Here is a 25,467-nt window from a genome sequence, read left to right as displayed (position 1 = left end):
TAATTATTGTAGTACGATACATTTTATGCACGATATATTTGGTAGGTCTGAGAATCGGTCGTCATCTATTTTTTATGCCGCAAAAATTTTATATATTACATTTTTTTTTATTACTTTATTTGGCAAAACAACGTATGCTGGGTCGGCTAGTAATATAAAAAATACAGATTTTCATGAAATTGTCAACAATATTTCATAAGATCAAGAATTATATCGTAAAACTAGCTGACCCAGCAAACGTTGTATTGCCGATATTAAAATCGCGATACAAAAGTAACTGTTGATCGTAGATGAGTGAAAATTTGAAGTTGTATGCTGACTCATAATCAAACAAATTTAAAAAAAATGTCATAAAAATTTAAAAAAAAAAATCGTGTGGACATTTAGGGGGATGAAAAATAGATGTTGTCCGATTCTCAGACCTACCCAATATGCACTCAAAATTTCATGAGAGTCGGTCAAGCCGTTTCGGAGGAGTTCGGTCACACACGAGAATTTTATATATTAGATATGCTCCCTGTTATTATAATGAAATTGTTTCACAGCAGAACTGTCAAACCGTGCGTCAATAAATACTGTCATAGAAAATATTTCCATAAAAAAAAATTTGGTAATAAAAATAATTACTGGTCTTAAATCGAAATAAAAACTATCCTATCTCTCAAGTTGGACTAAACTGCACTCCATGAAGTAATCCCCATTATAATCCGTTCATTACAGGTTCACTGGAAACAATATTTTTATTTGGGATTTTTAAACATTAAGATGTTAAAACATCTATACAAAGCACACGATACACTTCTGTAAGACTAGCGGAATTGTAGTTTCTCGTAGCGGTGGCGTAGCGAAGGCTTTATGATCAGTACTCCGCTGTAGGCTTCAGTAACACAGCCGTGTTGAAGTCGCGAACGCGCTACACAAGCTTCTCACGAATTTCATTCACGTCGTTAACCACATTTTACGAACCTCGTAAACTATAATGCCATAAAATTATTGTCTAAAACAATTTATTAGCGAATATAATTTTTTGTTGTTTATTTATGTGTTCACTGTGATAATTTTCGGAAACTATTTGGTGACTTCTTAGTTTATTTAAAAGACTTGTTTGCACTTTACCATGGTGTTGTTTTTAATAGTAAGTCTAGTTATATTGAAAGGTAAGATAATACTTGATTTATATTAAAATATATTGATTAAATCAGATGAACCAAAAGCTTGTTTGTAGATACTACTAATTCATTTAAAAATTTAAATTAAATTATGAAATAGACTAAGATTCAGGATTGGTCTCGGCTGCGCTCCAACGATATAACGGCTTCCTGAGAACAATAGTTTTTTTTATTACGGCAACTTTACGGTACCTTCAAAAAAAGCGCGTACACCTTCCTTAAAGGCCGGCAACGCTCCTGTGATTCCTCTGGTGTTGCAAGAGATTGTGAGCGGCGGTGACCATATTAACAACAGGTGACCCGTACGCTCGTTTGTCCTCCTATTCCATAAAAAAAACTTTATATTGGAGTGTGTATTGGCTATTTGTAAAGATGCTTGTATGCGTGGCATCTTGACACTCAATGGCATCTTTAAAATTTTGTAAGCTATATACGCTTCGTGTTATTTTACTTTGAAATTAATAAAATACAAAATACTTACTGATGATATTTGATCCCAGTGTCTTTCTTATTTCTTGTAGTATTATTTTAGCAAAGTTTAACAGAACATTTGACACATCAACATCACACATTGTTCGAGACTGGCTTGAGTACCCTCACTTGGGCGTAGTATTAGTTGCCGCAGTTTGCGACTACGCCTGCGGTACCTCGTTAGAGCGCAGCGGAGACCAATCCTTAATCTAAGGAAACGGGTTTTTCTGAATTTCTTCGCTTCATTCAACTTACATTCATTCAAATAGAAAAGCACTTTAGACTTGAATCAGTTTGACACTGCTGTAACAGTTAAAATATTTTCTGTAGAATGAAATGCAATAGATATCACTAAAAAGTTTTGTACTGCTGTTTTAGATAAAACACTTTTAATCATGGACATATTTTTTGTAAATGTTTACAAATGACATGAAATGATTCAAAATTAAAATACTATAACTTAATGGTATAATATAATAATGAGAAAAATTCAAGATATAAAATGACCTTCATAAATCGCTTCTCAAATCGCTGGTAATTGAAAACGTTTTTATGCGAATTACGTATTATAAATTTAACTATTAATAATATTTCAAATGAATCATCTCTCTAGACATGAAACTGCTATGATTTAAAACTGATAACTAACATATACATTTTGTTTTAATGATTGTTATAATTTTCATTTTTTAAAGATTAAAATACGTTATTTTAAATAATTATCATATAACTTTCATTGATGTTCGCATTTCTCATTACAATGCATTGCCACTCAAGGTTCTTGAAAAACTCAAAATAAGCAATAGCGATCATCACTTTGAGACATAAGATATTGAGTCTCATTTGCCCAGTAATTTCACTAACTACGGCGTAGACCGAAACAAAAAAAAGTGTTTGTACATTACTGTGGTAAAACCCATCTAGCAAGACTTCGCACAGAAGTTTCTCACTGGTAATAAGTGATAAATGAGAAAAATTTACTTTTTATATTATACAATCATATTTTTATAACCTTTATGCTTAGATTATTTGTACGTCTAGATAGTGCCCCTTGCTCTTTCAGCCGATATAAACAGGCCAGGAATATTAGTTTAGTGTGCGTGCGTTAATCTGCGTCTCACACTCGCCATATATATATGACACTTTGCGTTAGTGTGCGCGAATTGCACAAAATAGAGGCTAGTTCTAAACTCAATTGTTTTCGACGTTTTCACAGCTGTCATAATCTATATAGACGTATAAATTATCTAAGCCTTAAAGAAATGCTAGCAATGATTTTTCCATAAAGTTGCAATATGTACATTACTCAATAAGTACTTTACCAATAATCTCGTTATGTTTATAACAAATACAGGTAATTAATTAAAATTTGAGAAAAACTATTAAACCTAATAAATAATTATTAAGCTTAAGTTGTGATGAAATAATAATAAAATGAAATATACCTTTATTGCACACCAAAATATTTAAATATAACAAAAATTGAGAATACATAACAAGCAATAGACGGACTTAACGCTTAAGAGCGATTTCTTCCAGGCAACCTGTACTGGCTAAACTGAAATAATTTTTATTATACCAAGAAACGAAGTTATGACTTTGTCACAGTGATAATTATGAGTTATAATTAAGGAGTCAATGCTCAATGTTTCGAAAGATTGGAGAGTTTGAGAATTTCTGAATTCAGTGGGAGGAGAATTCCATAACAGCTTGCACAGTAAGAGATATTTTAGAATACATATTAACATGATTAATTGATTTCGACTTGTTGCTTTTTTAACAGACTGCGTGGTCACGAGTGACTTAGTTATAAAATTTATTCATTATTATACGCTCGTGTTCAGTTAGTTGATCGAAATCATATTAAATTCTGTATTTTCTAAATAATATTCGTTCATTTGATAATAACATTAAGTCCTTCTTGTCAATTTTGGGATTTAGCAATTTTCTGACAGTACATCAATTTCTTTCAATTGAAGAATTATTTCTGATTTATATTTTAACTGAAAAATACACCAACATTATATATTTTTTTTTTAACACAATAATAACTTATATATTCTAATATCGTATACCCCATTTACGGGCTAACTTGACATGCAATTAGTTAAATTACAAGTACTTGATAACTTTATTAAAATAAGACAATTCCCTTGTTTACTTTCTAACTAAATTACTAAATAAGGTACCTACACAAAAATATAAAAACTTATAAAACTATAGAAATTAAGAAAATACGTCACAATACTTGGCAATTAATGCCAATAATTAGGTAACTGATATGTTACCATTATTATTTTTCTACACAAAATGCAATATTAATAGACGTATCTAGATAAAAACCTTACCTTTTTCTTTGATTACAATGTAATATATCTACTATGCGTTTTAGACGCTAATTATAACATTCGTAACTTTATAAATTATGAAAATGCATATTTTTTATATTATTATTCGATAGTTTACTACGCTATACATAATTATTATGAAAACGTATTAAACTTCGACAAGGAAACTCAAAATATTGAAAAAATATATTCAAACCAGCCACCCCACCGTGACGCACTTTAAACGCCTGCGATTTGGCGCTTGGTGAGTGTAATGGTAAATAATTTAATGTGTTTACTGCTACATAAATAATTTCGATCCACAACAGTATAATATGAAAACTTAATGCGAAGAAACAAAGAGAAGAATCATTAAAATGAATGATGAACATGATAATGCACCGCCATTTCCATTTTATCTTCAAGTACGGTAAGAATTACAATTTAAACGTAAAATTCGCACTTTACGGACCTTGCGTTAGTGAATGACAGTTCGTTCGCCTGGCGGAAATGAGCCAAGATCCAGTCAAGTGCCAGTAGGGGCTTCATTGGACAGGATGTCGGCTGAATGAATGATAAACATTTGACATCGCTTGAACGACTAATAATTATAGTTCAGGTTTCACTTTAATGTCAGGTAAAGCACAATCTCGTGGTACGCAAGAAACTTTTAGCCATGTACAGCCATGGTTTCATCTACGAGGTACTGTATTTCAAAACCGATTCAAGGAGATGCTCCGAAAGTCTAGCGAAGAATCTGTTGTTGTATTGATATTGTCAATGTGAAGCTGGTTATTTTTCATTCGATCAGGTGAGCCACTAACATGACGAATTAAAATATAAAAATAACATATAATAAAAATAAAAAAGCACGCTAAAAAGCAAAAAATTATCTCTGGTATTCAAAAATTTTCCTTATATTAGATAAATCGGTTAAATATAATGGTTAAAATTTAAAATTAACATCAATTCCTGCTTTCAACTATAGATGAAAATTATATAAGTTAACAAAAATCTTATTTTTTTTTTGGAAATTGAAATATGAAATAATTTGATCAAATTTAATCTATTGTAATCCGTCCTCGATAAATCTACAAAGTTTAAACAAAATCTGGCCGTTTAAAGTGGGTTCAAATCGCGCCCAAGTGAGTTGGTTACAAACAAACATACATACAGGAAAAGCTAATAAAAAATAAGCATATTCATAATATAAGTCACAATATAAAGTTACAAATGTTTTAATTAGCGTCTCAAACACATAGTAGATACAGTACATTGTAATCAAAGAAAAACATAAGGTTTATCTAGATACCTCTGCTTATATTGCATTTTGTGTAGGATACTGATAAATAGAGTTATATATTACTAGCTGATGCCTGCGACTTCGTCCGCGTAGATAAAGGGTTTTTTTTAAATAATAGGCATATCTGGAATTGAAGATTATCTCATGTCCAATTCCCGTTTTCGCTCTTCGTTCACAACATATTATATGAATATTATTTTCAGGAAGGAAACTAAACCTACTATTAGTATAGTTATAGCTCTTCGACGTGAATTTCAATTTTTCACAAATCCTGCGGGAATATGAGGAGAATGAGGATTAAAGGTAGCCTATGTCCTTTTCCATGCTCTAGTCTATCGCTGTACCAAATTTCATCAATATCGGTTCAGTAGCTCCGGCGTAAAAGCATAAAAAACAAACTGTGAATGTTACATTTATAATATTAGGTAAGGATTAATGATAAATAAATTGAACAACGTGAAATAGTCCCGATCCACGCGGACGATGCTGCGGGCATTAGCTAGTTGTGGGTAAACATTAAACTTTAATTTAGATTCACAAGCCAAGTAATTTGTTGGGCCGCTCAATCTTTAACAAATTGTTGAAACACGGCTCCGGACTCCGGTTTCCATTACGAGTATTACTCAAGATTTCGATTATCTTAGAATTACTTTGTCGGTTCGGGAGATATTCGTAAACTTATCTTAAACCTGAATAAAATAGATTGTGATGTCAAAATATATCATTGAAAAGTTATGGAACTTCCTGTTATGTTTTGTTTTTGTATTAAATTATACATATGGTATAAGGTTTTTTCGATCAACGGGTTTCAAGTCTACGGGTGACGTGTGAGTTTTACCAGTGCGAGGCTCCTATGCACACGATGCCGGCTAGATTTTGGGTACCACAATGGCGACTATTTCTGCCGAGAGGCAGTAAATATCATTATTGTGTTTCGGTCTGAAGGGCGCCGTAGCTAGTGAAATTACTGGGCAAAAAAGATTTAACATCTTATGTCTCAAGGTGACGAGCGCAATTGTCGTACCGCTCAGAATTTTTGGGTTTTTCAAGAATCCTGAGCGGCTCTGCATTGTAATGGGCAGGGCATACCAATAACAATCAACTCAACGTCCTGCTCGTCTCGCCTCTCATTTTTATTTAAAAAAAAAAGAAACAAGCAAAGTGTGGAATACCACACTTTGCTTGTTTTCATTATTATGAAGACTTTGACTTATACGTTATTTGAGATCCCATACTATACCATTATTATTATACTTAATTAATAATAATTATTATATCTGATATTAATAATTTGTCATTTTTATGTAATGATTCCCACTTCTGGGATAAAAAACTGGAAAATTGAGCAAACACTTGAGTATCCCTAGAGGTGCAGTACGTGGTCTATATCCTCGTGTTTTGTTGTAAAAATGATAATTGATATCCTATTGTTTCATATTTAATTATTGTAGAACTGATCTATAAATGGCAGGGAGAGTAACGAATTCTATTTTAACCAACTTCAAAAAAAGAGGAGGTTCTCAATTCGCAGTTTTTTTTTTTTTATGTTTGTTCGACTGGGTGAACCTATTTTGATTATTCTTTTTTTATTTGAAAGCTGGTGCTTCTCGAGTGGTCCCATTGTAATTTGGTCCAGATCTGACAATGGCATCCATGAGAAAACCATAAAAGTCTTTAAATTTGCTATACATACGTATAGCAAAGTGGATGATAAATTTACGAATAACTCATTCGATTCGAACATTCTTTTTTTATTGGAAAGGTTATACTTCAAAGGTTTTGTGAGTATTTGGTTAGGTTCTCACTACGGAATCCATTATCCATGACAAAATAACGGAACTCTTCAATTATTAGGAGCAAATTAACGATACTCGGCTGAATATTTTTTATGCCTTAGTATATCTACACATATTTAGACAAATTATAAGTTTCTTTTTTTTTTTCGAGAGGAGTAGAATACATTTACGTATTGAAAACCCCGAAACGGGGCCCATATGTCAGGCTCGGGAGTAAACACACCCTACCGACTAAAAACTTCCTCTGTGCTGATAGCCCTCAAGGCTTTTACAGCGAAACCGGGCGGGGGCCTTGGAGGCCGAAAATGTAGTTCATAGGCGCGGGGCGTCTCGGAAGGAGACTCGTACCTCGGACCGCCTGCTCACTCACAGGCTGGATGGAGAGACAAATTATCAGTTAGTGTACTTCAAATTCACTAAAAATCACAAATTAAAAAAAAATTTACAAAAAACAACCGACTTCAAAAACACTGCACTTGCACTTGCACGTGCACTAAAAAGTATAAAAATATTTGCGTTTTTTTCTACAATCTAATTAATTAATCTTATTCTAGCTACGATTATTGTAATGGTTATAGCCAGGAGGAATTAATTACAACAGAGGTGACTGCGATTTTGCATCCGAGTGCCATCTAGTAGAGGAAAACACCATGGCGCTCTTCATGCGTAGGTAATTTTTACGCGATCAAAAAGGTAAAAAATCTCACCCTTGGCACTCAGAACCTTTATAATTTAACGCAATATTATTGAGTATTCCATTTTATTGCCTACTCTGAAAAAATACCGAGGAAATGAACATATCTTCCCCCGCTGCCGTTATTATTGGGTCCACTAAAAGCAAAGGAAATGGACTAAAATGTTGAATTTGTAAATTATTTCACGCTTCCTTCATAGAGGCTTTTCAAAACCTACAAATTTAATTTACAAATGGATCACCGGATCTTCTTTGTGACTGACCTTTTTAACTCGAACCGCATATTCGAATTATATAATTGAAAGAAAAGAGTTTTACCTTCTTGATTGAGCTAATATTAACATCTATGGGATCTGTCTGTACTTTTCATATATTTGTATAATCTGAAATACCTAAATATAACTTTTAACTTTAAAATTTTACACAAATAAACTTTTATAACATTTTATGAACTATGCAGGACTCGAACCCACGATCTCTCGCGTTCCGTGCGAGTGGCCTGCCAACTGAGCTAACCGTTCGAGTGACGTATCGTCATAAAATCTTGTATGCTTTGTTCAACTCTCAGGTTGTGGGTTCATCTACAGGATCTACTTAACAGTTGATATCTGCTCAACCCCAATATTTAGAAATTGACTTGAGATGTCACTCATTTAAATCTAAACAATTTATTATTTTTTTGAAGTGATAACCCTCACTTCTGGAATTAATTACACAAATTAAATTTGAAAGAAACGATGCGGTACTCGAACCCGCGACCTCTCGCTTTCCTTGGGAGCGTCCACTGAGCCAGCCATTCGAGTGACATATCGTTGATAAATCCTGTATTTCTTGTTCAATTCTCAGGCTGTGGCTTCAACTGTAAATTAGATCCTGTAGATGAAACCACAACCTGAGAGTTGAACAAGATATACAAGATTAATCGGCATAAATCAAGCGATGGGATCTCATTTAATACGAAATCTGTAGCTAAAGGAATTCTCTGTGTTGCCACTTTGAGGTTATACAGGTACCAGTGGGAGGCTCCTCTGCACAGAATGCCGGTTAGATTATGGGTACTACAACGGCGCCTTTTTCTGCCGTGAAGCAGTAATGTGTAAGCATTACTGTGTTTCGGTTTGAAGGGCGCCGTAGCTAGTGGAGATACTGGTCAAATGATGCTTAACATCTTATGTCTCAAGGTGACGACCGCAATTGTAGTGCCGCTTAGAATTTTTGGGTTTTTCAAGAATCCTGAAAGCATTGTAATGGGCAAGGCATTTCAATTACCATCAGCTGAACGTCCTGCTCGTCTCGTCACTTATTGCTATAAAAAAATACAGGTACCTATACAATAACCTACCTATAGATAGAGGTTGTTGCGGGCATAAGTTCGTCCTTGATATAACCATAATGAAGAGATATGAGGTTATATTTGCTGGTTGTTATAATATTATATATAGGCATTGACAGAGCAACTAGCCAACAAAATTAAAATTTGTCAGAATGTAATAGAAAGAAGCACAATAGGAGTAAAAAGAAAGGATCGTGTGAAATTAGAAGCAATTAAAAATAAGACAAATTTTAAGAATGCATACAAAGCATTCAAACAATAAAAATGGAAATGGACAGGTCATATGATAAGAGAAAAGACAGAGAAATGGGCAAGACTAATAACTGAATGGCAACCACTAGATAGCAAAAGAAATAGAGGTAGACAGTCTATGAGATGGGAAGACAACACCAAGAAAATAGCGGGGCAACTATGGACTCGTATAGCAAAAGATAGGATAGACAAGCTGTACCACAGTAAAGACCGTTTGCCGATAGTATTTAGAGGCACTTTTTTTACTATTTAAGTACCTACTTAGTATGTAAAATTTGTACAGCAATAAAGGCTTTTTTATTTTATTTATTATTTATTATAATAATAGTCCCTTGTTCGTAGTGCCACTTGTTACAAAAGTAGCGATAAAATATCAGTTGCCATCTAGAATAAAGTGCTGTCTATCCCAATTTTATTTTAAATAGCGTCGTGTGGTGAATTCTTGACGAAAATAATAAGAAAATACATATATCTCATGTTTAATTCTGTAGTTGGAGTCTTAAGTAGAAGGGCCTAGTTTATTTATCATACAAATACATTTGTTCAAAAATAGTGTGTAATCTTTACGCGCGCTTGAAGTAAAACTTAATTATATTTAACTTTAGGAATAATTAACATATATATACTTTATTTGCTTATCTGAAAGCTCATAGACAAAATATGTTATTTTCATTTGCCCTTGTTTGTCCCACCTATTCTAGGACATCCAGTATATGTAACAAATATTCTTAAAAAGTTGAAAGACAAGAAGATTTAGTATTTATACCATTAAATATATACTTACACTAATTAATCCGTGTTATTAATAATTGAATAGAAATAATTAAATTATTAATAAAACAAATCAAATCAAATCAAATCAAAATAACTTTATTCATGTAGGTCACGGAAATGACACTTATGAATGTCAAAAAAATATTGTTTCTTATTGAATCTACCGCTACTTCGTAAAGGGTTGAGCTAATGAGAAGCAGTAACAAGAAACTCATTGCCACTCTTTTATATCAATATTTACATTTCCATCGATTTACAAATAATTTCAATTACAATATAATTTGTAAAATGATGCAACAAACATACTCACACGTCAAATAGTCAATGCCTTACACGAGTAAGTCAAAAAAGTAAACGCAAATTAATACAAAAGTAATTTAGTACAGTAGCTGCATCATCCACACACACCGTAAATAAATAAAGGTACACACATATCAATAGACCGTTGCTATTAAATATTAACGAATATGGCTCTATGGGCTCAGACCTTTTGCCTGTTCGATGGACGAAGAAAAATTAACGAATGTCGCAAACGTCAGACTGAGAACTTTTATTTATTATTTATTTATTACAAAGTAATCATAAATGAACAAATACACTTGGAGATTTTCTGAAAATATTACTGACCGATTTGAAACAATTTTTTAAACCATTAAATTATAATTGTTAAAAATTGTTTCAATTGACTTTTTTCTGCCGTTAGTACTTATAAATTATTAAAAATATTCTGAGTTACCCCCAAGTCATGCCTAAAGAAGTTTTACTTCAACAAAACAAATCTTATAACTATATTATTATACTATGACTATATAAAATTAAAACTATCATTACGGGGAACCGTACCAGGAATACTGGCAGCATTTCCACGTTGGATAGCTAGGCTGATTCATTGACCGAAATAGCTGCCAGCATTTGGGTTTCCATTAGCCTTATTGAGGCGCGAAGATAGTACTTTGTACATTCTCCGCGCGTCTGGGCCCCACGGGCCAAGTGTCTCGACACAAACGGCACAAAGATGTATGTCTCACTGAGACCGACATATTTGCGACGCTTGCTGTCTTCGGCAGTCGAAGCAGCAGATACAGCACCAACTGACGTAACTTGGACATGAGAAGAAGCCAGAGCGCCGACGCAAGTCTCCTCCCACATTAGCACCCTTCCCCGTGCCCAAACCACCAGCGTCATTCCATCAGGACGCTTGCCATCGCGGCGGGCCAATTGGCTCTAAAACAGCTGGTATATTAAGAGCGGCAAATGCCCTGCCGATGACTTCTTTAATGCTGGCGTGATGACTGATACGGCCTGCCGATTTTAGGCAGAAAAACCCACAAGCGCCCAAGAGCATCTACCGAACGCCATATATACGTTGATGTCAGGGGCGTGCATTCCATAAAGGCAATTGGGCAATGCTTACCTTAATAAGAACCTATATAAGACTAGTATTAAAGTTATTTTCGCTATTCTATAATCAAACTTCTATGAAATACCCACCCAGTAAGTTTTACCTTATGCTAAATACCTAGTAAAAAGCATTGCCTCGCGAGGAAACGTCAACCTCTTCGCGTTATCTGTGCAATATCTAAATTTCTATCATATTACCTACTTGTGCCTAGAATGCCACAAACTAAAGTATTAGGTTGACTAAATGGTCCGGAAACTTTATACGAAGCACAAAAAACTTCAATACTTTGACCTCAAATCCTAGCCGACTAAAGCTCAACTACGACTAGTTAGATCTACAGTGCCTACCTTGCTAGAAAACCAATGCACGCCGTTGGTTGATGTGGGTACATTGTAAAAATTGTATTATAAAAGGCTTTGTGCTTTATTTGACTTCAAAAAGCATTCTAAAGAAATCAATTTTGAGAAAACATGCCTTTTTGTCTTCTAGAAAGTAGAAGTAGAATCTCAAGTAGTTGTAATTATTAATATCTCAATATATACTTTGTTACCAAAAGCCCAGTCTTTAAAAACTGGGGTTATATCCTTATTTATTAAGAATTCATAAGTTGAAAAAATGGTGGCTTGTTTTAGTAAGTGAAATTATAAAATATATTTAAAGTATTTATTCCTCATCAGGTATGAATTAGTTTTAGTTTTTATGAGATCATCGATTGTAAAGAAATATATTTGACAGCAGTTCCATTGCACTTTATTAAACTGAACCACTTTATTTTATACTAAACCTAAATAGGTATACGAACATAAAATTTTATTGATATTTCTCTCAATGAGGATCCAGAAAAAAAAATAATACCTAATAGAATACTGCCAATGTCATCTTTGTTATAATAAAAAAGGAATAATTGATGGATACATAAAACAATTAATGTAAAATTGTTAAATAAGGAATAGAGAATGTAGCCGATCACAAATTGCTGACATAAATTACAAATATACCTAGCAAATATGCATAATATTAAGTTCGGGTTCCAAAAGAACACATGATAATAGCCAAGTCAATTTCCTAATATGCAAATATTGAGGTTGAGCAGATTAGATTATCAGTAGATCCTGTAGATGAAGTCACAACCTGAGAGTTGAACAAAGCATAGAAGATTTTATGACGATTCGTCACTCGATCGGTTAGCTAAGTTAGTTAGAGCACTGGCACGGAACGCCAAAGGGCGTGGGTTCGAGTCCCGTATCTTTCATAAAATTTTGTCGTTCAAATTTTATTTGTGAATTAATCCTAGAAGTGAGGGTTATCACTTGTAAAACATAAATTGTTTACATGATAATAGTTATATACAGACTGAAAATAATCAATAGTATTATTTTTAACATTGTTAAAACCAATGGTTAAAACGTTATAAGTTACTAGAAGATTTACGTTCATTAAAAGTTTTAAATAAATATGAAGAAAGTGCAGATTCAATTTCATGAAATTACAGCTCAGAAGAAACATTAGTGATATTGCAGTATCTCAAGCAGGTTGTTTTCACAAAAGATGTAGTTAGGAAACTGCTTTTTGTATTTTTTATTATATATTGTACATAGATATTGCTTTCTCAGCGAGATAATGGTTTCATAAACAACGTTTACAATAACGACCATTATTTAAAAGGTTTGATGGATTGCGTGTCAAACCATGACCGAAAGAGATTAAGAGGGAAAATTATATCTCACAGGACTCAATTACTAACTAAATAACTCACAAAATACTCTAATGTTCATAGCATTTTTAGCAGTTTGTATAAAACTGCTACTAACTGTTATAATGTGACTTAGACTGAAATTGTATACATATTATAATTCATATGTCATACTCACAATTAAACTTTTGAAGATCATTTAAGGCTCGGAATAGCGATTTTTACCCGGTATACAAAAAGCAATAAAATAAGATATAGTAATTCACCATATTTATAAAATTTTATAGAAATAACTACGGATTGAACTCTCCCATCCAGCTCAAATGTGTAAGCTATAATAGAAGATTTAAGTTAGATCATGGTATTGATATTTTTTCAAAATTTAAATTTTTGTAAAAATCAGGTGTTCTCGTCATTAAAAAGCTTAAATATAGATTAGTACGTAAGTAATTAGTAGTAAATTCGTTACTTTTATTTTTTTTCATTTGTTTTTAGCATTAGTTAGTTTAGTAACGTTGTGCATACATTTTTTTTTTGGAATAGGAGGACAAACGAGCGTACGGGTCACCTGTGGTTTTATTATGTAGATATGTAAATAGTAACTCTTATTAATGTTCATCTTATTCATTTATGTTTAATTATGTATCTAGTTGGTAATCCTTAATAAATAAATTACAACGTAAAATATACGTCTAATTATGTTATTGTATATCTTAATTAGTTCTTATTGCGAATAAAGAAATAAGCTACCCGTAGTACTAATAGTACGAAGACGTAGGTTTGGGCTGCTATTATAATATAAAACAACTAGTTGACCCAACAGACGTTGTTCTGTGTATTATTAAAAAAATGCTGTTTTTTTATGTTGTTAATAATATATACTAATATTATAAAGCTGCAGTGTTTGTTTGTTTGTTTGTTTCTTTGTTTGATCGCGCTAATCTCTGGTACTACTCGTCCGAATTGAATTGATTCTTGATTCTTGATTGATTCTTTCAGTGTTGGGTAGTCCATTTATCGAGGAAGGCTATAGGCTATGTTTTTTTTTTCAAAATTAGGGATCCGTAATAAAATTGCTATTTTGTAACACAAGGTGTAAAATCGAAAACCTATTTTTGCGTGCGCTGCAAAAACTATTGACAATAGAACAAAATGATGTACAGGCTATAATATAGGCAATATTTTATTACTTATAAAACTATCGCGTGAATTATACTTTATATGGCAAAACAACGTTTGCCGGGTCAGCTATATTTCATAACACCAAGAATTATTGTGTTAACATATGCAATATATATATATATATGTCAATGACGTTTTATATTATGTATAGAAGGTCATTGCTCCCTGTTGTTAACTATAATGAAATTGTTTCACAGCAGAACTGTCAAACCGTGCGTCAATAAGTTCTCTCATAGAAAATATGTATATACAAAACAAATACTGGAATTAAAAACAATTATGGGTCTCAAATTGAAATAAAAACTATCCTATCTCTCAAGTTGGACTAAACTGCACTCGATGAAGTAATTCCCATTAAAATCCGTTCATTAGTTTAGGAGTCCATCGCGGACAAACAACGTGTCACGTAATTTATATATATATTAAGATAAGATTATATTTTTAAATTTCTTATAATATATTTATTTACATTTTATTATTATTGCGTTTGTTTATTTTTAGTTAAGTACATCTTTAAAAAACCTCTATTTTGTATGAAATGTATTTAAGTAGTACAATTATTTATATTTTTACTTTTTTTCTTGTTTTGTTCTCACTTCTCAGTTATAACTTATGCGAAGTTACATTTTGTAAGGCCGAAAAAGTTTAAAAATTTGGAATAAATTTACTTCGCGTTTTTTTATAACACAGTAAATGTTTTCGTAAACGTGCGTGAATTGATAGCAGTTGAGGTATTTTTATGATTTAGTATTTTTTTTTATTTCATCAATTTGCAAAGATTGTATTCAAAATATAAATTGTAAAATAATGAAGCTTAAATATAAATTCGATAGTATAAAGGAGTTGTCTTTCGAGTGCTCTGGGATCGCGTGTTTACTATACACGAGTAGGGTCCGAGTACTCCGTCAGTGGAAGCCCTTTAGCACTTGGATTTCGCTCATTTCGCCATTTATCTAATATATAAAATTCTCATGTCGCGGTGTTTGTAATTAAACTCCTTCGAAACGGCTTGACCGATTCTCATGAAATTTTGAGTGCATATTGGGTAGGTCGGACAACATCTATTTTTATCCCCCTAAATGTTAAGGTTGGTCCACGCCAAATTGTTTTTTTAATTTTTTTAACATTTTTTTTTTTTTAATTTGTTTGATTATGAATACATACAACTTCAAATTTTCACCCATCTACGATCAACAGTTACTTTTGTATCGCGATTTTAATATCGGCAATACAACGTTTGCTGGGTCAGCTAGTTTACATATAAAAATCAAAACAATATATAATAAAAATATATCAAAAGCAATATTCAACACTATTCCTAGATAATAATATTCTATGATCCCACTACCCGATTCTATAGGTATTCTGTTTCTTTGATAAAATTAATTTTGAATGAACGTTGAGTTATTTAAAAGTACATGATGCAAAGATTAGAAAAATTATAGTTGCCAGGTCACAGTCAGCCGCAAAGTTAGGGTTGCCAGTTGTAAAGAGGTATATTTTTGTTGATTATTAAATTTTAATACAAAATTGAAGTTTTATATTTAGGTACTAAAATTTTTATCAAAAAAACAGATACTTGCAGAATCGAGCAGTTGGATCTTGCACTATAAGGATTAAATAGATAAGTTAATGTGAGAAAGAGAAGAAATCAGAAAGCGCATCAAAAGTACTCATAAATATTAATTACTCTTCATAATAGCTTAGCCGCTCGAGATTGCTCTTTTGTCCCCCCTGCAATTAAAACATCAACTAGCCATTTGCAAGTTATACTGGATAATCAGTTTAATTATGTCGTACTATAAAAGTATAGCCGAGATCTGGTCAAGATCGCTGGAATAAGTTGGTTGAGGGCAGCGCAAGACCGATCGTCATGGCGATCTTTGGGGAAGGCCTTTGTCCAGCAGTGGACGTCTTCCGGCTGAAATTAGGATGATGATAATAGTATAGTTTTTCTTTTCACTTTTGTCTTTTTCCTATTTAAGGAGTCTTTCGTTTGCAGGTTCCATGCATCAAGGTTTTCTTTAGCTCACTATTTCAGCAGGTATCCTACCTACCTTTTTATATATTCAACTAGATGGAAATATTTTTAGTTTTACCAAGGTAGACTAAATCTAAAACAGAATCGCTTTAAATGTTTTTGATTTCCAGCTCCCTTGGACTCGTCATTTTTTAATTTATAATCAAATAAAAATGAGTGAAAAGCCTCTTCTTGCCGAGATGATAAATAATTAATCAGAAAAAAGTGTAATTAAAAATAAACTTAAAAAGAACTGATCAAAAATATCTTAGCTCGATGTGCCGTTTGAGATATACTTCCTTCAACTGTCTCCATTTAGTTTTATCTTTCGGAACCCTGGCCCAATATATTCAAAAGTCAGGCGTACGTCGTCTTCCTCATCTTTAACGGTGCCTGCCTTCTAATGCCATCTCATCATCAGCCGGAAGACGTCCACTGCTGGACAAGGGTTTCCCCCAAAGATTTTCACGACGATTGGTCCTGCGCTGCCCTCATTTCGCAACCACCTGGGCTATGTTGGTGACTTTGGTTTCCTACGGATATCCTCACTTTTGATTCGATGTCGCAGGGGAACTCCGAGCATAACCCTTTCCATTGCCCTCTGAGCGACCATGAGCTTTCTCATCAGGCCCATAGGTAGCGACCAAGTCTGCGTACTGTAAGTCATTACTGGCAACACACACCTTCGTTTTTAAACACTGGTATTTTGGACGAGAAGATTTCACATAGCGCCGCTCCGAAGATCCGAGTTGGATTCGACAAGTGATCTCTTTCGCCAAATTGGACCTGCCTAAGTGTATTATATCAATTCGTATTCTCCATTTGTCTTTAAGCTACGTAGCAGATGTCCTAATTAATATGTATGTGCAATATATAAGCATATTCTAGAGGTATAGAGCTTATTGGCCATATCAAAGAGAATTTAAACACTATGTTTAGCCATATCGTGCCAATCAGCGGTACTTAGATCATTTATACAGTGACTGTTGTGAAAACGTCAAAAAAGTTGATAGTTAACATCTATTTTGAGCAATACACGCTCACTAACACAAAGTGACATACAAATCCCGGGTGTGAGAAGTAGTAAAGTAATAAACCTGGCCTGTTTTCATCGGATGTCTATCAGCAAGAGGCTCTACATACGCTCTTTAAATTATCTAAGCTAATGATGGATAAATTTCAGGTGCATTCTCTTGTGACGAAGAATACCAGCTCATCCGTCACCTGATGGGGAAGTATGACGCGTCAGTCAGACCTGTGGAAAACTCTTCGCAGCCTCTGGTTGTTACATTTGGCGTTTCGCTGCATCATGTCATAGATGTTGTGAGTATTACCTTACTTTATGTCTTACTTCCCGCTGTATCATTTTGTAACTATTATTGTAATATTGAACTTTTGTTTATGACAATAAGAGCGAGACGAGCAGGACGTTCAGATGGTAATTGATACGCCCTGCCCATTACATTTCAGTGCCACTCAAGATTCTTGAAAAACCAAACATCTGAGTGGCTCTACAACTGCTTTCGTCACCTTGAGACATAAGATGTTAAGTCTCATTTGCCCAGTAATTTCACTAGCTACGGTGCCGTTCCGACCGAAACATAGTAATGCTTACACATTACTGCTTCACAGAAATTAGCGCCGTTATGGTACCTATAGTTTTAGTTCTGTTCTATTCTATTATTCTTAAAGTGGCTTCTGTGGAAGGGCCACCACAATTCAGCCAATGTCACGTTTAAAAGTAAACGCATAGTTGAGTGACGCATAGAGGATAAACATTCATTTTTATTTATATATGTTGATGTAGTCTGAGCGACAGGTGAGTAATAAGCGGTTTTCTTTGGTACGAGATTGGCTGTGGAAATAGACTGGCGAACTTAATCGGGCCGTCGATGCCACCGCAACATTACTTACCTACCAAGCTAACTTTGATTGGATATGCTTAAGATTAATTACAAACGACGAATATCAGAGTAAAATAATTAAGACAAGCCTTCACTTGAACTTTGCCTGCGTAGATTCTAGTCTATTTTTTAATATTTTTTGGAAGAGCAGGACAAACGAGCGTACGAGTCACCTGATGTCAGCCGCCCAAATTCTCTTGCAACACTAGAGGAATCACAGGAGCGTTGCCGGCCTTTAAGGAAGGTGTATGCGGTTTTTTGGAGGTACTCATGTCGTATCGTCCCGGGAACACCGCACAAGGAAGCTCATTCCACAGGTTTGTAGTACGTGGAAGAAAGTTCCTTGAAGACCGCACTGTGAATGTACGCTACACATCCAGATGGTGGGAATGGTATCCTTATTTTTGAAAACTGATTGGAATCAAACAAACACCAAACGAAATACGTAGTTAGCGTTATAACATGAGTGTAAATTGGATTTAAAAGTTAACGTTTAAGCCGTTTTTTAAGATAACTTACAAAAAAACAAACAGACAAAACCATACCTAAATATAAAAAATACTCACGGACTTGTAAAAACATAAGGACTCCGTGTCTCCCTACATAACAGTGTATCAAAACAAGCCAATTAACGTGTAAATACATAGCCCCACGCACACACACTACTACAGGCCGATAGGCGGCCATTATGAGAATTGTCATCGTCTGTGACAGATCAGTTTGCGTCTCAATAAAAAATTTAGAAATGCCGTCGTGCGTTGTGAAAAAGTGTAAAAAAAATTATATAAAAGTATTTGTGGCCATATATGATTATTTAAGGGAGAAAAATTGTGTAACTAGTATCCCCCGTAACCGCATACACACTAGCATAACGGTGCTTTACTTGCTAATATCACGGCGCGGAGTCCTTCTTTTTTTACTCGTCCGTGAAAACATTATATTTTTTTGGCCTCGGTTACATATAAATTAGTATATTTTTTATATTTACTGTACAGACACGGCACTTAGATAAATAAAATATTGTTTTTTGTTGAGTGAATAAGATGCGAATTGGGATTATGAAAAAAAAAATCCGGGTCAGACATATTTCGATGTCAGTTTTTTTTTTATTTTTGAACCGAACTGTTGTTTTTCTAGTAATTTAGCTTTTAATCACAATTTTGTATTGTATCCAGGTATGCAATAAAAAAGTTATAGAAAATCTGCATTTTAATACAATTTTATTAAATTATTGTAAAGAGAAACTAGTTTAAGGTAGTTTTCTCTGTATGAGATATTACCATACTCAAAATATTTTATATCTCTATTAAAAACTACATCGCCGGACCGGCGCTTTGTAGATCGCTAGAATGTTCATCTTCATAAATAGCGACCGGTTCGAAGCATTGCCGTGCTCTATTTATGAACCCCAGTTTTATCGAAGCCAATTAAGCTTTGGCTCACCGTAAAATTGAGATTTGCCCGAAATTTGGAGATCCAGGCTTACTGACTTACTGGGTAAGGTGTGCCACTCAGTGGTTCTCTATTTATGTTAAATGTTAAGCAGTGAAAATTATTATAACGTCCTTGTTGTATTCAATATCCAAAAGTTGTTTGATTATCTAATTGATAAGTACTGGTTTGAAGAAAAGTTATATTGGCAATAAATATTGTGTCATAGTGTATTTAATATAGGCCAAATTTATATGTTACTATCTGACCCAGCAAACGTTGTATTGCCGATATTAAAATCGCGATACAAAAGTAACTGTTGATCGTAGATGGGTGAAAATTTGAAGTTGTATGTAGTTTTTAATGCTGACTCATAATCAAACAAATTTAAAAATAATGTCAAAAAACTAAAAAAAATTTCGTGTGGACCCTTAACATTTAGGGGGATGAAAAATAGATGTTGTCTGATTCTCAGACCTACCCGATATGCACTCAAAATTTCATGAGAATCGGTCAAGCCGTTTCGGAAGAGTTTAAAGTGTAACACCATGTCATGAGAATTTTGTATATTAGAGATATTCAATGACGTTCTATACATATAGACAATACACCTCATACAAAATCAAAGCTGAAATATGTATGGCACGCGCCACAAATGGCACCATAATAACGTTCGACAGCTATGTCTATACATTTCTGCGTTTACTCAGTTGTTTAAAATATTATCGGTCAATAGGCAGCAATGTAAACACTATTTCAGTTTCAGTTGCGTCTTTTGAATTTAGAACCCGATTGTCCCATTCTGACAAGCGGATCTTGTCTGGGTACTTGCCAATAATATTGTACCATATTTAATGAAAAAATATTCGTTTTATTAAATTACTTCCGCATTTTGCACATCAATCTTACATAAATAAAATAACTTTACCGATGATAACTCACACCATCATTTTTTTGATCGTTAATGTATTATTAAAGCATTTTTTATTAATTAGGCTTGTTGATTGACACAAAGCTGACAGAAAAGTGTGCTTACATTGTCTTTAAGCACACTTTTGCCTTTCCACTATCAGAATGCGAATGATATATAGAATCTCCAAGTCCATATATATAGAACGTCATTGGTTATATTACTTTGAATTCAAATTCAAATATTTATTATTCTAAATATCATTTAAAGTCACTTATTGGACGTCATAAACTTACACCCATTCAAATAAAATGCCTCAGATCTGGAAAGAACAGGCGCATAAAACTTTTTTTTTACGATTCCGAGCCAAATTGCAAAAAACGGAAGATATATAGATTCGTCATGTCTATCTGTCTGTCCGTCCGTATGTTACAGCTATTTTTTTCCGAAACTATAAGAACTATACTGTTGAAACTTGGTAAGTAGATCTATTCTGTGAACCGCATTAACATTTTCACACAAAAATAGAAAAAAACAATGAATTTTGGGAGTTCCCCTTACTTAGAATTGATACTCAAAAATTTTATTTCATCAAACCCAAACATCTATGGATAGGTCTTCAAAAATGATATTGATGTTTCTAATCTCATTTTTTTCTGAACTGAATTGTTTGCGCTAGAGACACTTCCAAAGTGTGTAAAATGTGTGTCCCTCCCTGTAACTTTTAAAATACGAGAATGATAAAATAAAAAAAATATATTATGTACATTATTACCATGCAAACTTCAACCGAAAATTGGATTGAACGAGATCTAGTAAGTAGTTTTTTTAATACGTCATAAATCGTTAGAATGAACTACAAGAATTTTTATATTATGTTACTTGCTGCTACAGAACCCTTCATGGGCGAGTCCGACCCGCACTTGGTCGCTTTTTTCTTAAATAGAATAAATCCTTAAGTATAATATCGTACAATAAAATTTGGGGTAATCGCTCTAATCACAATTTATATCGTAATATCGTAGAGAGCATCTATATTTTTAATTTACATAATATAATAAGTTCTACGTTCACCCTAAAGCGTTAATTTGTATCCGATTTCGGATAAGAGATTCCATGATGTTCATAAAATTCCGAATAGCTTATCACGTGCCTATTGAGGTTTCTAATATATTTTTTTTTAAACCGAATAGTTTGCGCGAGAGACACTTCCAAAATGGTAAAATGTGTCCCTCCCCTATAACTTCTAAAAGGATAAATAGCATGATTTAAATAAAAAAAATATAAGATGTACTTTATACTATGGCAACTTCCACCAAAAATTGGTTTGAACGAGATCTAGTAAGTAGTTTTTTTAATACGTCATAAATCGTATTATCAATAATTTAATTTAAAAAAATCACTAATATTAAAACATCGATTAAAGTTACAACGACTATTACAAGAACTATTTTATTGTATTATTTTTTTCTATATTATGTTACTTGCTGCTACGGGACCCTGTATGCGCGAGTCCGACTTGCACTTCGCCGCTTTTTATTTAGTAGTTTGTATGTGTTGCTAAAAAAGAGGTTAACAGTTCACCGCTTTTTATTCGACGTATTCACAACTGTTACAGGCTATGAGGTTAGTCCTCATCCGGGTCAGCACTTGTAATATCTATAAAGAAAAGTGAATAATAATCTCTTACAAATATGTAAGACAGAAACATGTCTACCAGTGGGAGGCTCCTTTGCACACGTTGCCGGCTAGTTTATCGGTACCAAAACGTACTTCTATAGAATGATCTATGTAGGTACTAGACGGTTGTACCATGGTACTTATAACAAAAGAAGTAGTAAAGTACGAGTCGTACTCGTATACCACGGGTTCCGTACGATAATACAAGATATAGCACTATGAACATTTTATAGTCCGAGAAAGCGCTACAAATATGTTAATGAATTAACCATTGTGTCTTTTTCTTCACGTGCCTTTCCGAATAGTTAAGGTTGACAGTCAGCTTCGTAATTTAAGGTTTTTGTTCTTTGCGATGAAAAATAGTTTTACCGCACTCGCGATGCCAGTCCACTCTCGGATGTTGCGCAGCCAAGACTTTTTTCTGCGACCTACGCCTCTTCTTCCGGCAACTTTTCCCATCATGATGAATTCTAGGAGTTCGTATCTCTCGTGCCTGAGCGCGTGCCCCAAATATGCGACTTTCCTCATCTTGTTTATGATTAAAGCGTCGCAGAACTTCCACTATTCGTCGTCTTTATTTTGCTATTGTTACTATCGTTGAAACATTATTATAAGTAGTCATTTAGTTGCTCAATTTTCAACTACTTTAATATTATTATGCATGTCTCCACCTCAGAAGGACAGTTGTCCTTGGGGGGCGATTTATGTTTAGTCTGTATTCGTTCCTATTACTTCATATAAAAAAAAGCGTTGTTCGATCAAGCTTCACGTATCACGAGATTCATTTGTCAATACCATTAACCTATTAATTATTCAACATATATTTTGGTCTATATTTCAAAAGCTTCTATACGTTTCCTGAGATCTTCTTTAACAGTCCACGCCTCACATCGTATACAAGTATGGGCCAGAATTAACAGTGTAGTAAACAAGTGAGCAAGGAAATCTTAAGACCGCGGTTGCACAGTACTTTTTTCATTTTACTAAAGGTACTTCGAGCCACTTCAATTCTGGTCTCGATTTCTTGGCCGCTTTTTATTCAGTAGTTTGCGTGTGTTGCTAAAAAAGAGGTTAACAGTTCACCGCTTTTTTTCGACGTGTTCACAACTGTTACAGGCTATGAGGGCTAAACAGCCGGGTCAGCACTTGTAATAACTATAAAGGAAATTGAACAATAATCTCTTCCAAATATCTAAGACAGAAAAATGTCTACCAGTGGGAGGCTCTTTTGCACACGATGCCGGCTAGATTATCGGTACCACAACGGTGCCTATTTCTGCCGTGAAACAGTAATGTGTAAACATTACTGTGTTTCGGTCTGAAGGGCGCTGTAGCTAGTGAAATTATTGGGCAAATGAGACTTAACATTAAGATGTGAGACATAAGTGTCTCAAGGTGACGAGCGCAATAATTGTAATGCAGCTCAGAATTTTTGGGGTTTTTCAAGAATTCTGAGCGGCATTGCAATTTAATGAGCAAGGCGTATCAATTACTATGAACGTCCGTCTGGTCTCATCCCTTATTTTCATTAAAAAAACGAAATGCCATACAAAGTATTGTTAATATTTCTGTATCGCTCACTTCAAAGGCTACTTAGTTCAAAACTCTTATTTTCGTAGAACTCAAGACTGTTTTACTCGACACAATTGTTAAGGCGTTACAATGAAGAGCTTTAACTCCGCGAGAAGAGCTTTTAACAAACATTCTGAGCTTTTTGATCTACTTTGTATTTACACTTTTATGATTCTCAATAGATGTATCATCAACTATTTCAATGTGATTTTTTATGAAAGAGGAGGACAAATGAGCGTTAGAGTCATCTGATGTTATGGAAGTACTTCACATGGATATTTGTGTTCGCTATTGGGTGTTTGTTGTATTTGGCAAATTATATGACGTTCAGGCAAACATGCAAATAAAGACAAATACAATCATCCACACATGGCAATCAAATAACAAACACACAGACAGTCTCTCACTCACAACACAGACACAAAAGCACGTTTATTTTTAATTTGCTTAATTGCCCTGTGCTTCCCCGGGGCGTTAAAAGAATAGGGTAGTCCCAGGCCCTAGGGTGTCGTAAGAGGCGACTACGGGCTTAGTGAAAGTGGGAGAGTCACGCTACCGTCTTTTGACGTCAGCACAATCGGGCCAGACTCGTCCGGGTTACTTACCACACTCGCACAGAATACCGGCGTGAAGTAGCGGCCTAGTGCCGCTATGTATCGCATAGGTTAGTGACGATGACCGCAGGCCATTCCCGTGCGAAGTCAAAGCACGTCGTCAAAATCGGCGAGCAGCTTTCTAGTTACCCGACCGGAACACGCAAGATCTAGTCGTTGTCGAAAGCTGCTCTCGGTAACTTCAACCAGCCGTCCATGCCGCCGTTGCACATGAGGAATGACACCCTGGCCCATACGGCAAAAGAGAAAGCCGATCTCCTGTGTGCTCTTTTCGCCTCCAACTCAACTCTTGACGACAACGGAAAAACCGACCATCCCGCGGTGTCAGAGCTCTATGCCTGAAGTACAGTTCAGACTGAAAACTGTTAGGCGAGCTCTGTTTTCGTTGGACGTCAGGAAGTCGAGCGGGCCGGATGGCATTTCTTCAATCGTGCTTGGAACGTGTGCCCCTGAGTTGACGCCGGTGTTAACGCGTTTATTCCGGCACTCTTATTCCAAAGGCGTAGTCCTTGACTCATGGAAGTCAGCCCTTGTCCATCCGATCCAAAAAAAGGAGACAGTTCGGATCCGGCAAACTACAGGCCTATTGCTATAACCTCCCTGCTCTCCAAAATCATGGAGAGCATAATTAGCCGCCAACTTCTGGTATACCTAGAAGGTTACCAGTTGATCAACGACCGACACTATGGCTTACGCCATGGTCGGTCGGCAGGTGATCTTCTGGTATACCTAACACATAGATGGGCAGCGGCTATTGAAAGCAAGGGGGAAGGCCTGGCAGTTAGCCTGGATATAGCGAACGCCTTTGATCGTGTATGGCACAAGGCGCTCCTCTCAAAACTTCCATCATTTGGGCTTCCCGAGAGCTTATGCAAGTGGACCTCCAGCTTCCTAACTGGGCGCAGCATACAAGTCGTTGTCGACGGTTTTTGCTCGAATC

The 25,467-nt window shown here is 34.6% G+C and overlaps 1 protein-coding gene across 1 annotated transcript in view; it reads left to right on the top strand.

Annotated features, from left to right (window-relative positions):
* Positions 1-1,023: 1,023 nt before the first annotated feature.
* Positions 1,024-25,467, top strand: part of LOC126966622 (neuronal acetylcholine receptor subunit alpha-10-like) — a 78,698-nt gene continuing 54,254 nt past the window's right edge. Inside the window, exons 1-2 of the mRNA XM_050810788.1 lie at positions 1,024-1,157; positions 17,600-17,739. Coding sequence (XP_050666745.1) covers positions 1,118-1,157; positions 17,600-17,739 — 180 coding nt within the window. The 5' untranslated portion in view covers positions 1,024-1,117. The remainder of the gene's footprint in view (positions 1,158-17,599; positions 17,740-25,467) is intronic.

This window comes from Leptidea sinapis, chromosome 10, assembly GCF_905404315.1.
Source record: "Leptidea sinapis chromosome 10, ilLepSina1.1, whole genome shotgun sequence".
Taxonomy (NCBI): domain Eukaryota; kingdom Metazoa; phylum Arthropoda; class Insecta; order Lepidoptera; family Pieridae; genus Leptidea; species Leptidea sinapis.
The sequence above is the reverse complement of the archived record's forward strand: the minus strand, read 5'-3'. Positions and strand labels throughout refer to the sequence as shown.